This window comes from Hakea prostrata, chromosome 7 (genome assembly GCF_041222555.1).
Source record: "Hakea prostrata isolate BN-2017 chromosome 7, UWA_Hpros_2, whole genome shotgun sequence".
Taxonomy (NCBI): domain Eukaryota; kingdom Viridiplantae; phylum Streptophyta; class Magnoliopsida; order Proteales; family Proteaceae; genus Hakea; species Hakea prostrata.
Window position 1 is genome coordinate 10,678,231 of NC_142606.1, and position 18,084 is coordinate 10,696,314.

Sequence of the window (18,084 nt, forward strand, 5' to 3'; positions counted from 1 at the left end):
AATAAATGGTAAATGGCGATAATGTTTGGTTCGTAATTATAAATTGGTCTAGTGATTTGAATAGGAAATGTTATTTTTTTGGGGGTAAAGTTGTAAATATGGAAAATATTATTACACAAGTACCACATTACTCGTGAAAATCGGCCGAGTTGGACCGATCCAAGTGTCACGTGTTTTAAGATTTTGGAAGTGGAGAGCTATCAGCTGACAGTAATAAACGGCAAAACGCGCGGCAAATTATTCAGAATTGACTCATTCGAAACCGATCCAAGTGTTCGTGTCTTAAATTAATGGGCGGCAACTGGTACGCGCTGCAACAAGACCTGGTTCATGGTCTGAGTAGCGATTAGGGTTTCGAAAATGAAAACGTGTGGATCTAACCTAGAGATCTCCGGAAACATTCTACACCAAGATCAACGAGTCTTCAGATCAAATGATTGATTATAGGGTTCTTACCATGAATCGCTGCGATGAACCGATTTCTGGTTCTAAAATCACGCTGGCAATGCAATTCCGGAACTTCTAATCATATATGATTTTTTATTTATTTTATTTTCTATTAAAGGTGAAACTAATTAAAAATAAAATTTCCTTTCTTCTAGGAGTAACCAAGACTGGTGAATCTTTGTGAGTGTGAGTCCACATTCATTGCAATGTCACGTTGTCGTCATCTTCCTCAAATGATTCAAAGGTTCCTCCTGTCTCGGAAAGGATTCGGCTCATCGAATCTCCCGAACTTCGCCATTAGTGCAACTCGATTCATTTCAAGGTAACCAGGCAATTCGGACTTATTTGCTCTCGTCATTGCTTTCTGTTGTTGGCTGTCTTGTTTTTCCTGTAATTTGTTCCTATTTAGTTTCCGGGGATATTGTTACTATGTTCATGGTTCTTCTGCTTGCTGTGCACTGCTGTATTTATAAAGTATCTAACAACGATGGATTGGATTATTTGTGACCAATTTTTTGGAAAATTTCAGTAGATACTTAATTCACGGTCTTCTTTGCTTTCCAATATTTTTGGGGGTTTGTGGGGTGTTATTTGTATGCTATAACAAGTTTATGTTTCAGTTTTTTATGCTATTCAACTTCATTAAGAAATGTAGGATCTGACAGTAAAGTGTGATTAACGGAGTTTAAGTAGTTGCTTGTTTGTGTGTGTGAGGGGGTTCCTCGAGTCTGCGAAGATTATGCTGCTTTGTTTGGCGTTTCCCCAATTGACGGTCATGGCTGAAAGCATTCATTAACCATGATTTTTGAAAGTTTGATTATGCTTTACTGGTCCTTAAGCAACTCGCTCGTTTTGAATAGAATTCATGCCGTTTGTGTCTATGTGCGTCTGTGCGAATGTGTTAAGGCTGAAGACATGCATTTATCCCTAGGGGATCCTAAAATCTTGATGATATGAATCTCATTAGAAGCATTCGTCGTAAATTTGTCTGGGTAGATGGATGATTCTGCCAAGTTGTTCTTTTCCCTAGCTATTACTGTACCAAGCACGATCAAATTAATTGAGCTGGCTGGATATGGAGCAAGATTTGATTCAGTACGCGCCTCAAACATTGGCTAGCCATTCTGGTGGCAGTAGTAATTCATTTATGCTGTTTGCATTAATTGCTTCAATTCTTTTTATGTTACATGGCTCCCCATGTTGGCCTGCAAAGTTACCCACAACGTCCAGAACTGATGGAAGCAAAAACATTGTTTTCCCGATACTAACAATAGATTCAAACTAAAATGTGGAGTAGTCTTGATTAGTGGAATTCAGTTGGTGCTTCAGCATAATTGATCCGATGTACTTCAAGTTGCATTTGGTTAAGTCTTGACCTCATGAAATGAAACTTATATCTGCTGGTTAAGTTGCTGATCTGCATTCATTTGTTTAATGTTTACTACTAGGGGATGTTAGACATCAGTACTGAATTTTTTATGGTTGTAAATATTCTCTTGAATGGAGTCATTGCGTTTGTTTATTTATTTATGCATCTTATTTTACAAGACCAGTTTTTCTTACTGATCAGTATGTGGGAGAAAACAAGAAGAGAAAGTTAACAGAAAAAGTAGCATTATGTGTTATGTTTTAAGAGTATTATACATTGGGGGGTGGGGGGGGGGGGGGGGGAATCTATAAATTGTAGTGCATAACCGTTAGCATTACATTGAGTTGCATAGTTTTTACACTGTAAATGTGCTTCTAACATGCCAGTGAATACAGAAAAGGAAGATAAATATTAATGCCAGTAAAATATCAAACAAGGTTTATTAGTATTAATAGGGACCTATCATTCCCTTGATCAAATTGTGGTTAAGTTATTCTTTATTTCAGGTACAAGGACACTGTTTTCCGTCACCTTTTAGCATGGTTCACTATTAAATTGAGGTGACCAGCTATAGTTAAACCACATTTTCTTGAATAAGTAGGGCAGTTCTGGTCAATGGAAGGTTATCTGTGACCTTTTGTTATTTAGAAATCAGAACATCCAGCAGAACTGATCTCAACATTTACTAAGTTCTATTCTCAACCAAAAGAAAAAAAGAACTCCTGATAGTTATTTCTTATGTTACTTTTCTCCTGATCATACTGGATTTGGGATGGCAAAATAGTCAGTCCAATGTCTTTTTTCTGTAAATTTTGCTTCTAAGCATGATGCATTCTCAACATAACTCTTTCTAAGTGAGCGGGTCATTGCAGCGCAGATTTTTCAAGGGAGGAACAGGAAATGGCTGAAAATGGTGTTAATAGCATCACCCGCGTGCTGTTTTGTGGGCCTTATTTCTCTGCTTCTCAGAATTACACACGGGAATATCTACAAAAGCATCAGTATATACAGGTACTATATTTGTGGTGCCTCACTTTTCTTTGCTTTTGATCTGATCTGTGTTCACAAATTAGTCATGTCGTTTTCAGATTTCCTGATAATAATATAAAATAATTGTATTTCACGTGATATGCATCCTTTCCTCATTACACTGCACGCGTCTCATTTATTGTTAAAGAATTATCACTCGATTATTTTTTATTCTTTTGTCGCTTTTATTATGTGAGATCTGTGAATGACTCCATCATCAACTTCTCTAGACCACATACAATGCTCTACAGTTTTCTAAACAAAAAGATGAGTATTATTATTATTATTATTATTATTTTTGAGAATTATTTATGATAACATGTATGTGAAGCTGATATTTTTGGTTGGTTATTTGGTTTTGTTAATAAAAGAACTGTTTTTTTGGTATTGGTATTAGAAGTTTGGTCAATTATTCTCAAGTACTCTTACATTATTCTTTCTATCCACACCCCCCCCCCCCAAAAAAAAAAAAAAAAAAAAAAAAATACCCGCACCTTCTTGAGAGGTCTTGCAAGAGACAGGAATGAGCCGGAGTGGCTGACGCACCTAACGAAGGATATTGCTTCTGTGGCCAATCTATGAGACGGAAAACGAGACTATATGACCCCTCCCATCCATTTTTTTTGTCTTCTTGTTTTGCATATTAATGCAGGTCTTTTGTCTTCTTCTTTACTTCCATTATTTTTACCATGCAGGTTTTATTCCATTCTTTTCTTGTTGTTATTCCCTGTCCCCCACCCCCCTTATCATGTTCTCTTCATGTTTACAATGCCATTAAAGAGAACCTCACATTCTATTCAGAAATCCAAGTTATTTGAAGTTGCTTCCACCTCCATGGCCCATGAGACGTGGCCTTCAAGGTCTCCTAAGACCTTCTAAATCTGTTGCTTGGTTTTGTCCAGTTTGAAATTTCCTCTGATTGTCATACTCCTAGGATGATGGTTTCTCATGTGAATCTCTTCAACCTTGAAGTGTCCCTTGCTGTCAACTGTTTTGTTAGGTGAACTCTCTTTACGTTTAATCTATGTTCTCCTTATTTCTGATTTATTGGATTTCTCTGCTCATAAAGGAACAGTTACAATTGATTATGTAGAGATAAAAAACTGTTCAAGTCCATTTTGTGGTTTAATTATTTGTTCAATGTTGGACTTCATTTCTCCAAATCTTTTTGTTATCTTTATTGTTCTTTTCTGCCTTATTCCCTTTTTGAGTGGCCTTCTTCTTTTTTTGTGTAATTTTCTTGGAGTTATTGTTGGTTGTAATTATCTACTGAAAAATTTGCAGGTTGATGATGTCCCCCTTGGGGATGTGCCAAATGTTATTTCCAACTACCATATTTGCGTGGCAAAGAACCGGCGGTTAGACTCGGAAGTAATCTCTCGGGCAAAGCAGATGAAACTTATAATGCAGTTTGGTGTTGGATTGGAAGGTCCTTTCAGTAACTACCTTTATTTATTTATTATTATTTTTTTTTGGGTGGGGGGGGGGCAATAGATTAGCAATTAACTGATTCTTCGAGTTTGTGGGCTTTCAGAAGTTATGTTTTTTTGTCTTATGGCTTCTTTGAATGATAGCTTATGTCCTATCATCATAGATCTATACCTGGTAGCTCCATGTGCTGTAACAGGTGTTGATGTTGATGCTGCTACACGGTTTGGAATTAAGGTTGCCCGAATTCCGGGTGATGTAACTGGGAATGCTGCATCGTGTGCTGAGCTGTCAATATATTTGATATTGGGTCTTCTCCGTAAGCAAGTAGGTTACTTCACTAAAACAATGTCGCTGAAACTTAAAAACTTCATTGCTGCTTAATTTTCTACGAACTATGGGTTGTTAATCATGTTATGTGGCCAATTCTGCAATTACTCTGTTATTTCTGCATTGGATGTTGCATTGCTAATCATTTAGATCCAACTGAATTGTGCCCGATGAATTTTGATGTAAACGTAGGTCTGTTATGTCGTCATATCAATTTTTTTCTCCCAAATTCAGAGTTAGGTAGGTGTACAGTAATATATTTTGTTTTTATTTCTTCAGATGTTGAGCTTGGTTGGTGTAGTTTGTGGCCAAAATGATCCCTGCCCATATTTGATGGTTGATGTTATAACTTGAAGTTTGCACACACTGGTATTTACACTATTCTGCCTGTTTATTGCATTTAGGAAACGGACCTAGAAAGAAATACTTGGACTATTGATTGTCCTTATATCACTCTCAGTTTCAGAATTATGTGCGTGGTTGTGCATGGTTGAACGTGAATGGTGATGTTGATCTAAAAACAAAAAAGTCATAGGTCATATCAGGGGATGTGAATTATCACCATCACCACTGAAGGTCTCAAAATAGCAAGAGATAAAGGAGGAACTAGTATGAGATGCTCCCTCATGAATTTTTTAATTACTTCTGAAGACACATTGCTAGGGTTGCTATTTTAGTGGTTATATTGCTAGTTTTTGGTCAGTTTCTTTTTGCTGGAGAAGAGTCTTCAAGTTCTTAGTGTCATGACACTAGATTGTGTCATTTACTGCTGCAGCTACTAGTATTATGAATATTGAGGACTAGTTACAGTTTATGATCCACCCAAACAGTAGGTCTTCAGGCTTCATATCGGTACAAGTTATCATACAAATGTCCTGGACTTAAAACATGCGAAGGAAGGAAGAAATGACAATTTAATTTTGTTGTGATACTACTAAGAAAGGGCCAATACAATTAATAACTTGGAGAATAAAGTAAAAAAAATGGATGGGACAGATACATTACCCTTTCCTGAAACAGAGTGCAATCACTGTTGAAGATTCTGACTTTATGCCTACTAGAGTAGACATGTACTTCTTCATTTCCTCTACATTCCCTTGCAACATTTCCATTGAGGTCACCTCCAATAAAGATTGATTCATCTTTGCTAAATCCTGCAATAGATCAGCATGTAACCTTTTATTATTTTGATCTTTCATTATCTCTCTCTGGGTGAGTATGCAATTCAAAATGTATGGAAGGTGTACTGATTTCATGAATCTTACGTCAAGTTATATTTTATAACTTGCAACGTTTTTCTGGATCCTGGTGAATAAGAAGTGTCAACTACATAACAGAAAATTCTAATGTTTCAGTTGCATTTGTAAAAGTACAGATTATTTTTTCATGTGGGCCATGTTTGTGGGATGGTCACAAGTTCCGAAAATGGGAAAAAGTTTTTATAAAAGAAGATCAAATTTTCAACTTGTTAATTATTTTAAAAATTTTATAGCTTGAAGATTTTTTGTCTAATGAAAACAGTGAGGGATATCATTTCTTAAGATCAGGAAAGGCTTACTACCCTAAACACTTGGCAGCTAACTTGGCTCTCAAATATTTAGGACATATGCACACTTCTGTCTATCGTGATATCATCTACTCATTTAAACTCTGATGTGTCATTGTTGGCTTGATGGCTGGAAATGAACTCTAAAATCGTAGTATACAGTGTGCCATATGTTAAGATAGATTCCCAAATTTGACATGTGGCTAATCTGGGTGGTGCAATACCATTCAACTGTCAGTTTGACATGGCTCAAAATGAGGTACTGTGAACAGAACAGTTCTTTCATGTAGTGATGTAGAATAAAGTTTCACTAATATGGGATTGCATTGAAACAAGAACTATTACCATAATAAATGGCCTTTAGCAGAGATCTTGTTGATCCCTTGAGGTCAAAGTATTCATTGTGAAGAACTCATGTAGTTATTGATATTGCTGGTGCATTGTCTGTCATTTCATGGTTTGGTTGTGTTTATGGCACAATTTTTTTTTTAAATATCTCATTCATCATTGTGTCAGTTGTTTCTAAATCTTTTCCCTATATCATTTTTTACTTTCAGAAGGAGATGGAAATTGCAGTGAAGCAGAAGAGACTGGGAGAACCTGTCGGAGAAACCCTATTGGGAAAGACAGTTAGTTCCCTTTTTTATATATAAAATAGATAGATAATTGAATTGATGTATTAAGCTTTCATTGCTCAACATTTTTGCTACGTCTATGCCTTTGTATTCATTTCCATAGATAGTCCAACTGAAGCGGTTGTTTCTAAGCTTTAGAATATTTTTTTATTGAAGAAATATCCCCTCTTCTTGGGACAAAGGTTGGATGATGTTCTTTCCTTCTCATCTTAGTATGCAGACTATGTACTCATACTTGTTGAACCATCAGTGGACTAGGCTGAAACTCCTATGGTCCTTTTAAGGGGCTTTGGATTCCTCAAGGTTTTGAAAGTAGAATGCCGACGTGCTGATTGGAGTCATGGTGTAGAGGAGGTAGGACCTCAGTGGGTATTGGGTAAAACATCATCAGACTCAACCAGCTTATGGTTACCTTGTTGGAAGACAAAGATCCAAAAGTGCGGCTATTCCACTAAAGTACTAATAGCTAATGATAAATTTAGAGAAACTTTGTGGCTACCCCCAGAAACCCTGAATATTATCCTACTGGTCATGTCTTAACCATCTGGTTGCACATAACAATTTTCTCTGTATATGATGGTGCCTCTACACTACCTTCTTCCCCCCCCCCCCCCCCCCCCAATTTGTGATGCATCAGCCTTTGATGTTGCTCAGGATGCTGAGTATTGGTGAGGAACACGCTCCAGTCATCCCATTTTATTGGACAGATTCTATTGATAACTGCCTGCTCCACTTTTTGCTACTGAGGGATCTTGAAGGATAGCTTTTAACTAATACTTTTCGAACTGATTAGATTGCTTCATATGGTATCATCAGTTACCCTTCACCCTATGACCCCTTCAAACCTGAAGCTTCCTGCCTCTGTCCCAGACCTACCCTTTACCCCCATGAACCTCTCCATACCCAAGTCTAATTCCCCTCCCTCCAGCTCATCCATTGACCCCGATATTTTTGAAACACCATCTCTTCTCATATCCCCCTTGTGTGAGAATCCCTTCTCCCCTTGCCCCTTCCCCAATAGTGATATGGATGCCCCCCCCCCCCCCCCACCTTGTTAGCTATCCACCTTGTTAGCTATGTTTGATTTCTTTATTTGGAATGTCAGGGGGCTCAAAACCCTTGCAAAACAAGCTGATGTAAAAAATACCATCAAAACTACTAAAGTCTCTCTCTGTGCCCTACTTGAAACTCATGCCCAAATGGACAATGTCCATCGGATTGCTCGGTCTATTGCCCCCTCTTGGTCTTTCATCTCTAACTCTTCCCCTTCTATCAATGGTCGTATTTGGATTCTTTGGGACTCCTCAAGGTTTCATTTCTCTTCTCTGATCCACTCCCCAGCTTATGCTTGCATCTCAACATCCTAAATAACCACTCCCCTCCTTCCTCCTCAACATTATCTATGGTTTCAATCCTGCCATTGATCGTGCCCCTCTTTGGGAGTATATTAGATCAATCTCCACCGCTTCCCCTAATATCCCCTGGGGTATTGGTGGGGACTTTAACATCATTATGTTTTCCCAAAAGCGTGTCGGTGGCTCCCTTCCGGATCCTATCGCAATGGATGACTTCAATGCCTGCATTGATGATTCGGGGATTGCTGACCTTCACTGGTCGGGCCATCCCCTTACTTGGCATAATCATCACTCGGGCTTGGCTCAAATTGACTCTAAGCTCAATTGTTTCCTCGCCAACGATTCTTGGCTCTCCTCCTTCCCTTCTTCCCATGCCTCATAACCTAATTCCAATCTTTCTAATCACTCTCCCTGCCTTGTCCAAATCTCTCCTCCTGTCTCCTTTGGACCGAAACCTTTCAAATTCTTTGATGTGTGGGCTGCAAGTGATACTTTCATTCCCGCTATGATAAAAGCCTGGTCAAAGCCAGTCCATTGTCACTCTCTCCCTCTTGTTGCCTTTGCCCATAGGCTTCGTAACAGTAAAGATGCTCTTTGCTCTTGGAACTCCTCTACCTTCGGCAATATCACGGTTGGAGTTACCTCCTCCCTCCTTTCCTCGGAAGAAAGTTTCCTCCGTCAGAAACCAAAATCAAGTGGCTTGAGTTGGGGGATTCCAATTCTGCCTACTTCCATCGATCACCCAAAGCCCGAAATACCTTCAATTCCATCCCTTTACTCATCGCCAATAATGGTACTTGCATCTCTGATCTCGCCAGCATCAAGGCCGAGATCGTTTCCTTTTTCTTCAACCTTCTCTCCCCCCCCTCCCTCCCCGCACTCCCCCCCGCACTCCCCTTCCTCCCAACCTCATTAACGAATTTGTAGATCCTTCCGTCATCACCTCTCTCAGCGCTATCCCCTCCTCGGAAGAAATTCTTCTTGCCATCTGCTCCCACAAGCCTAACAAGGCCCCAGGTCCTGATGGCTTCGGTATGAGTTTCTTCCTTGCCTCTTGGGAATTCATTAAGAATGATCTTGTCCATGCCATCCATAGCTTCTTCTTTAACCCCTCCCAGCTCTCTTTTATTAATCAAACTTTCATTTGCCACATTCCCAAGAAGCATGAGGCCTCCTCCCTCTCTGACTTACGCCTCATCTCCCCTCGTAACCTCCTTTATAAATTCATCTCTGAAATCCTTGTGAATAGGCTCAAGCTCACGCTTCCCTCCCTTGTGAGTCCAAATCAATCGGCTTTTATCTCAGGCCGTAGCATTGCGGTTAACATTCTCCTTTGTGCAAAGATTGTCCGCGGCTTTGATTGTTTCGCTCACTCCTGGGTTGTGCTCCTTAAGGTTGACTTTCATACATCCTTTGACTCTATTCGTTGGGATTTCATTAGGGATGTCCTCTATTCTATGGGTTTCCCTCCCCCCTTCATCCACTGGATTGAGACCTGTATCGCCAACGGATCCCCAATGGGATTCTTCCCTTCCCGTGTTGGCATTTGCCAAGGTTGCCCCCTCTCTCCTTACCTCTTCTCCCTTGCCTTAGAGGTCCTTTCTTGCATCCTCCAATCCAGAAGTGATCAACTCCTCTTCTCTCCCACTCCCAAGTGCAAGTCCCTAAACCTCACCCATCTTGCTTTTGCTGACGATCTTATGATTTTCTCTAAAGCGGATCACTTGTTCATCTCCTCCATCCTCTCAGCTCTCGCAATTTGAATCCGTCTCTGGGCTTCGAGTCAATCTCGATAAATCCACCATCTTTCTCTCTAGTGTCCCTAATTAGCTTTGTGCCTCTCTCCTCCAGCGCTCGAGATTCACGCTAGGATCTTTTCTTGTGGTTTATCTTGGTCTCCCGCTCATTCCGAGTAGGCTCACTCGTCACCATTGCCTCCCTATGCTTGACAACATCCGTAAGAAGCTTCAACTTTGGAGGGGTAAGCTTCTATTGTTTTCCAAGAGAGTGGTACTCATCCGGTTTGTGCTTCAGTCCTCCTATCTTTCTTGGTGCGGGATTTCCTTGATTCCCAAATCTACCATCCATGCCATAGAGTCTTTATTTTGTGTCTTCCTTTGGAAAGGGCAGGAAGCCTCGCGCTTCATCCACTCGGTCAGTTGGTCTTCCATTTGCCGTCCTACTTCTAAAGGTGGCCTGGGAATCCGCCAGATCACTGGTGTTAATGCAGCTTGCCTCCTCAAACTTATTTGGAAAATTGCCGCAAAGCATGATTCTATTTGGGTTAGGTGGGTCTATTCTTTCAATCTCCGGTCTGATTCCCTCTGGACTGTCCTATGCTCGCCAACCCTTATTGGGTATGGAGGAAAATTCTCTTGTTGCGTCCCCGCGCCATCTCTGCTATCTCTACTTCCATCTCCTCTAGCTCCACCACCTCCTTCTGGCTTGATCCGTAGCATCCGTTGGGCATTCTTTATAACCTCTTTGGTCCCCGTTCTGTCTATGACACCCGTATCCCCAAAACCACCCCTTTGTCTAACTTCATCTCAAATGGGTCCTGGATCCCTACCCCCCTCTCCATTCTCACACAATGTTTGGGAATCCCTTCCCCCCCCCCCCCTCTCTCTAACTCCTCTAGAAACCTCATTGTTTGGCTCCGTTCCCCCTCCAAAACTTTCTCCACCTCATCTGCCTGGAACCTCCTCAGATCTCATAACCCTAAGCCCCCATGGCCCCCATTGGTTTGGTTTAAAGGCTACATTCCCCGCCACTCCCTTACCCTTTGGAAAGCCCTTAACCTTGCCCTCCCCACCCAATCCTTCCTTATTGACCGCCACACACCTTGCTAACCCCAATTGCACTCTATGTTGGAATGGTTTGGAAAACCTTGAGCACCTTTTCTTTTCATGCCCCTTCTCCAGATCTATCTGGGGGAAAAGCCCTGGCTTCCTTTGGCCCTGTTTGAGGAGATCCTATGGCTTTTTTCGAGATTGGTCTTGGATTTTGAGAAACTTTTCAGGTTCTTCCATTTGTGATCGGATTATTAAGCTAGTGTACTGTGCCTTGATCCATCACCTATGATGGGAGCACAATCTTTGGAGATGGACATCCAAATCCCCGCTCTATAGATAGGATTTGGAATGCCATCTATTTTGATGTTTCTTCTAGACTGTTAACTATTCCCCATCCCCCTGTTGATGATACCCCAAGGAACAAACTTATTGTTGTCTCTTGGGGTCTTAATTCTCCTTTTCGTCCTTCTGCTTAAAGGCCTTGTTCTCTTGTGTCCTTAAGTTTAATATATTTTTTATTCATCAAAAAAAAAAAAAAAAGTTGGGTTGGACATCCTCTCCCCCCCCCCCTTAAAAAAAGAAGGTAAGAACACCTTGTAAATAATTTTTTTGAGAGGTGTGTGGGGGGGGGGGGGTGATTAATGAATTCATTACCAATAAGGTGTTATGCAAGTTTCTTTTGATTAGGATTTTAAATATGTAAGCTTACCTATTCAATATTTAGTAGATGTAAAGTGGCTAACTTCAAGAAGGCATATCAAGATAAAGTGTGGAAAAAGGGAAAACAAAAGAACGGGGGAGCTTGGGGGAAGGGGTGGAAGTCTGTTGCTACTGTCTCAGAAATGAACTAATTGACCCATAATGATAGAGGCTCCCTAACTTATTCAGTTACTCAAGCATCCCTTGCAGCACTATACATGAAATATTTCCTTCTGGTATCATTGAAAAGTACATCTTAATCTTATTTCACCAGTCCTCTGTTCCAATATTCCATTTAACTTGTCTCTAGCTGATTAAATTGTACACACTTTTAGCCCCAGGTAAGGAACGTCATACTCATTTTCTCTGCAATACCAGGAAGATATTATTGTTGAGATGTTTAGAATGTTCCACTAGTTGCCACTATTGTTTGCTTGCCCACCTTATTTACGATAATACACATTGAATTCTTCAGAAACTATGTCCAAAAGTTATTATTATTTTCACTGTTGTTGTTGTTGTTGTTTTTATTTTAACATTTTCTGTTTTTGGGTTCTTTACTAGACAAAAATTCTTGGCTTCCTCAGGTATTTATTGTGGGGTTTGGAAATATAGGGATTGACTTAGCAAAACGCTTGCGACCATTCGGGGTAAAAATCCTAGCTACAAAACGGAGTTGGGCCTCGGCTTCTTGTCAACCAAATGGTATGCTAGAAACACTTGAGTGAATTACTGCAACATTATTGTTGTGAAAGCCTGCCTTGTTCATTTTATATTTGTACTTGTGCTGGCTTTGCAGAAGTCACAACCCAAGGTGATACTTTTGATGATCTTGTTGATAAGAAAGGTGGTCCAGAAGATTATTATGATTTTGCTGCTGAAGCTGACGTAGTTGTAACTTGCTTGGCTTTGAATACTAAAACGGTCAATCTCCTCTTCTGTTTTTGTAGTTATACATTTATGTATTTTTCCCCCTTCTGACACCATGCCACATTTTTTTGGCTGTTTTGACATTCAGGCTGGCATAATAAACCATAAATTTCTCTCATCAATGAAACAGGTCTGTTTCTTTGTATTGCTTTAGAAAGCTTACTCTCTCTTTCTCCCTTCTTCTGTCGTTCTTTTTTGTTTCATTTTTTCTTCTAATAAATTATTTTTGCCTCTAAAGGAGGCCAGAAATGTTTCATAACTCCTAGTAGACTTTTATAAGTAATAATCCTTCAGATAATGAAGTTAGGAACTTCTTAAGGATCCAATTGATGAGATGATGACTTCAAAAATTATATCAGATATTTGTACATATCTATGTACTTTGGTAAATTTCTACATGCCTATGCTAGAGGCCGGAACCCTGTGCATGGGGTACAGCCTTTTTCTTTTCCTCCTACATGTCTATGCTGCATTAGTTATTGCAACATCTAGGGTGAGCAGGACTACAGTATTCTTGTCCATTTAAAATTTATATTCCTGTATTCATGCATAATTTTAACACTTCTGTTTTATTTCTGTTTGCTTTGAAGGGTGCACTTTTGGTAAATATTGCTCGTGGAGGAATCCTGGACTATCAAGCTGTTCTTTCTCACCTGGAATCAGGTCATTTGGGGGGCTTAGGCATTGATGTTGCCTGGTCTGAGCCATTTGATCCAGATGATCCAATTCTTAAGTTCCAAAATGTTTTGATCACACCTCACATTGGTGGTGTTTCTGAATTTGCCTACAGAGCCATGGCAAAGGTATGCCCTTGAGCAAACATCTCAAAGCTTTGGTTGTAGTTATGAGTCTTATGACTAATTTGATTTGGTATAATTACCATTGTTTTGATCATGATGTAATTATTTATATAGAACTGTTAGAAAATAGAAATGTCCAGCTCTAAGAATTGTAGCTTATAGTTGTCTTACTAATCTATAAAAGCACTTATACTCGATGCCTAAAGTTTTTGGTTGAGCACATTGTGTCTTCCTATTTACATCAGTTCCTTTCTATTCTATTAATGTCCACCAATTCTGTATCCTGTTAGAGGCTTGATTGATGATTTGGCTATTTTTCTCTACTTATTCTCTGTAACTCGTGTTATGGCATATGATAGGTCCCTAGTAACACAAGTCTACACTCGACAGGGAAAGTAAATCCCTAAATTCTAGGGAAGGAAACGATTGGCAGATTTGAAGTGTCCTATTGTATTCAGGTTACTTTTAGGATTAGATTGAAGAGTCATATTCATTCGGTTCTTTTGAAGGTCCTATTGATCGTTCTTTGAGAGTCCTATTCGTTGGGATGATCGATTATGTGGGTAATTGCTATAGGGGGAGGAGAGTAGAGGCTGTTTTGAGCATTGAGAGTTTTGTGGAGCTATTGCTCTTGGGTGGTGGATCCCTCCGGTGTGTTTGTTTCTTATTATTTTATTGTCCCTTTTTCTTCTGGTTATTACCTTGTTGTAGCCTCTTCGGTACCTACATGGTATCGAGCATTCCGATCCGGGGGTGGTGCTTGTCGATCTTTCCGGCGAGACGGCGGAGGAATGGTTGATTGGTCGCTCTTTGGCAACATCGATTCAGAGCCGGCTTGGGTAGCACTCGAACATCCGGAGGATGATGCGTTGATTGGGTCTCCGGGCGCGGTCGCGGATTGGGCGAACTTCACGGAGGCCTTAAGAATGGGTTCGGAGTGAGGCGATAAGAAATCCATCTCGGCTTTGGACAACCACGGTTGGTGGTTGAGACAACGTGCCGAGTCGATTTGGTCCGTTGAAATCCGTCGATTCGAATGAGAGTTTCGGGTGTCGTGCCTCCGGATTACGTCGGGCTGCGGGACTCTTGCCGAATCGAAGAGAGGCTCGGTCGCTGCCGACCCTCGGGCGCTGGGTTGCGCAATCGTCGCGGGAGAAGAAGCGATGGAGTATTAGGGTTTTGGGGTTGGTTCGGTTCACCTCACCGCTTCTGGGTTTGGTCCAATCCCTATGAGCCAAGATTGTGTTATTTGGGCCTCGATCGGTTTGTTTCGTCTCAAACTTAAGGCCCAACAACCCAACCAGACGGCGCTAGCCCCCAAAGAACCCCCTTGGGTCAGCCCACTCATTAAACCCCGCGTAGATTTTCAGATTTTCACCTTGAGGACAAGGTGACTGTTGGGGGGTATTGATGGTCCCTGTAACACAGTCTACACTCGACGGGGAGTAAATCCCTAAATTCTGGGAAGGACGATTGGCGATTTGAGTGTCCTATTGTATTCGGGTTACTTTTAGGATTAGTTGAAGGTCATATTACATTCGGTTACTTTTGAAGAGTCCTATTCGAATTCGGTTCTTTTGAAGAGTCCTATTCGATTGGGATGATTCGTTTTTCTGTGGCGTATTGCTATAAATGGGGAAGGAAGAGTAGAGAGCATGTTTTGAGCATTGAGAAGTTTATGTGAGAGCTTTGCTCTTGGGTGCCGTGGATCACCTCTGCTGGTGTGTTTGTTTCTTATTCAACTTTTATTAGTCCCTTTTTCTTCGGTTTTCCACCTTGTAGGCCCATTCGGTACCTACAGCATAAGACAATGCAGCACGAGTGGTGCATTGGTACAAGTTTACTCAGATTGCACATCTCTGGTACCATAAAAGAAAGAGGGAGACTGGGAGGGAAAATTGCTTCACCTTGTACCTTAACAGGGAAGGTAAGAATCTCCATGTTTACTTTGTGTAGACTCCAAGTGGAACAGCTAGGAATTTCACAGCCCAACCCAGCCAACATTCCCCATCCTTTCTCTGGTACTTCAAATTTCAAAAGGGGGGAGGGGGGAAAAAGAAAAGACAAATCTATTCTATGGATTTAAGCCTAAGCCCATTTGGTGTTGCTTACTTACTGGTTAAAAGAATATTGTTTCACAGAAAAGATTTGAGATATTTCACTTTTTACCATGGGAACCAATCCTATTTCTGGGCTGTGGTTTCCACACATGAAGGAAAAGACCTAGGGTGTGTCACTCAAATTATTGTTCCAGTACTGGTAACAGATGTACCAATGTAGCCTTCCCCTCAGGCATTATGCCTATTATTTACCGTTGTTTCAGTTTGGAGTTTATTAACAATTTGTTTGTGAGGTAAGGACCTAGTTTTATAAAAGAGAATTGTTCAACAAAAATGTGAATTAAGAAGGCTTGAATGTCAAAATATGAATTGGAGACTGAATCTTGAGGCTTTACCAGCCCAGCTGTGGGTATTTTAATGCTTATACTAGGGTTGATCATTTCCACACTATATGGCGGGTAAAGAACCCGCCCAACCCTTTAGGCTAAAGCCATTACCCTACTCTTCCACTTTTTGAGTCCCGACGCCACTCCAAATCCTGATCATTTTCTCTCGCCATGGACTATGTTCCTGGTTACAGTTTTGTTCTCTTGCTGTATCTAATTGGTCTACAGGTTGCAATTCCTTTGTAACGGGAGGTTCTGATGCAGGACAGCCTATGGATTTATGTTTCATTGGTTGAACTACAGTGAAGGTGTAAGGAAACTAGAGACCACATAGAGTTTTAGCAAATAGAAGAACGAGTTTAAGGGAAGAATAAGGATTCAGGTGCTTTATGGAGTGTGAATAGTAACTATGAACAGTAACTTTGAAAAGTAGAACAGAGGATTACAAGGTTTCTTTCAGAACATAGATTAGCCACATGTTCTTAACCTCCAAATATTGTGAAAAGAAGGCCAAGTTATCATTGCAGACATGGTGAAGATGTTCAATATCTGAAAGTTCTGCAGCTTGTAGGTTGGTTCTCTATTCTAGAAGTTTCATCTAAATGATTCGGTACCTGTGGAGACTAGTTTCTATAATATCCTAGGTGAAAGCCATGATACCTGAGAACTGGTATTTATATTAGACATGCGATTGGTATGTGATATAGCTTCCATTTTATCTGAAAGATCAATTCTCTCTGACTTGCATCTGCTTGTTGTTTCCACATTGACGTATGCAGGTGGTTGGTGATGTTGCCCTACAACTTCATGCTGGGCTTCCACTGACAGGAATAGAGTTTGTGAACTGAAGTTTAAATGCTTCCAGAAGATTTTCAAGAAGATGTTGTATTTTATGCAATCTAGCAGAGTATGGTGGCAAGTCTTTCCTGAGCTATTTTCACATAATTTATCATGATTAGTCACTAGGAATTGCATCATTACACTTTCTTGGTGGGGGAAAAAAATGGCCACTATACTTTAGATGGCTGGTGGTTTTTTGAATCTAGTAGCACGGGTGTCGTGAATTTGATGAAATAATTTGCACTCATAAGATATTACAAATCATCAAACTGTTAGTTGCAATTGATGTTTTTGCGAATCAGAATTTTATCTCACTTTGGACAAAAAAAAAAAGAATTTTATTTCACTTTGTTTGGGTAGAAAACCATATTACACTTTATTATGAGCGCACACAAACACACTCTCTCTCCTTTCTTTCTGTGTTTTGTCTTCCATGGTTCTCATGTCAAATGATATTACTTCAATTCCTGGCCTTCATTGGTTATGTACCAATCTACAAATGGAATAAGCTGTGACATCATTTAAATTAGCTTTATAAAATTTTTAATTTCATTTTTTGTTTATTTGCAAGAGATGAAGAGGACAAGAACTTGATGTTAATAGTGATGGTAATGTTACGTTTACAATATGCTGCTATATATTTTTATAATGAGATGCATAGGATGTAAAATCTCGGCAAACATGTTATGTCATGTGTCTTGATTTAACTACATAATTATTTTTTCCTTCATTGAAGTTTCACTTAGCAGGTTTGTCTTCATGTCCTACTAAGAATTCCTTTGTCATTAGGCTTTTCCCATGGATGGGTGACTGGTTTTTTCCTGGCTTTTTGCACCCTTAAACCGAGGGTTTTCTTCTTTTTTTTTTCTTTTTTTTTGGTTGGGTGGGAGGGAATGGTTTGTTGGTCCTTTTTGCTTTTCTTGTGGAAATGTATGTGAATCTCCTTTAGGTTACTTTTCCTATTATTGTTTTCTTCAGAAGCAGGATTAGAACCATGGCAGGCATTGGGCAGTATTTGATGATTTTTCTGAATGCACTTCAATTGGCTTTTCCTTCACCTTGTAGGAGTCTAGGAGATCTATGCTCGCCTCTCTTTCATAATAAATTGTGTAGAATTTATTATTCTTAATACATTTGCATTTTTCTCCAGGTAATAAGAGAAGGTGATTTTACGAGACGTATCATGTGTATAAAACATTTTGTGTTTGAAGCATGCTTTGTACATTTTGAACGTTAAAGCAGGTTAAGGATGGCATAACGCTGCCATTGTAGAGTTGCAGATACTGGATTATTTTAACTGTTCTATCTGTCTATGAGTATGGGATGAGTAAGCTCTAACAGCCATTGGTTGGAAATAGGCCACCCAACTCGGTTTACAAGGTTGAAGGCCTTTCTTATATTGGATTTCCCAAGAGTATACCTTACTCTAAAATCCAAG

At 40.0% G+C, this 18,084-nt stretch overlaps 1 protein-coding gene across 2 annotated transcripts; it reads left to right on the forward strand.

The window, feature by feature from the left end:
- The first annotated feature begins 281 nt into the window (after positions 1–281).
- LOC149009684 (D-isomer specific 2-hydroxyacid dehydrogenase family protein) lies at positions 282–17,484 on the forward strand. 2 transcript variants are annotated; one of them, XM_089161611.1, is made up of 10 exons: positions 282–769; positions 2,689–2,827; positions 4,130–4,274; positions 4,473–4,600; positions 6,707–6,778; positions 12,218–12,335; positions 12,430–12,554; positions 12,649–12,690; positions 13,151–13,363; positions 16,586–17,484. In XM_089161611.1, exons 1-10 carry the CDS (start codon positions 654–656, stop codon positions 16,652–16,654), a joined length of 1,167 nt encoding a protein of 388 aa, XP_089017737.1. In that variant the 5' UTR covers positions 282–653; the 3' UTR covers positions 16,655–17,484. The 2 variants fall into 2 exon arrangements, with proteins under 2 accessions (XP_089017737.1, XP_089017738.1); XM_089161612.1 differs by lacking the exon at positions 282–769 and adding an exon at positions 789–1,542 and having other exon boundaries at positions 2,694–2,827.
- The last annotated feature ends 600 nt before the right edge of the window (positions 17,485–18,084 follow it).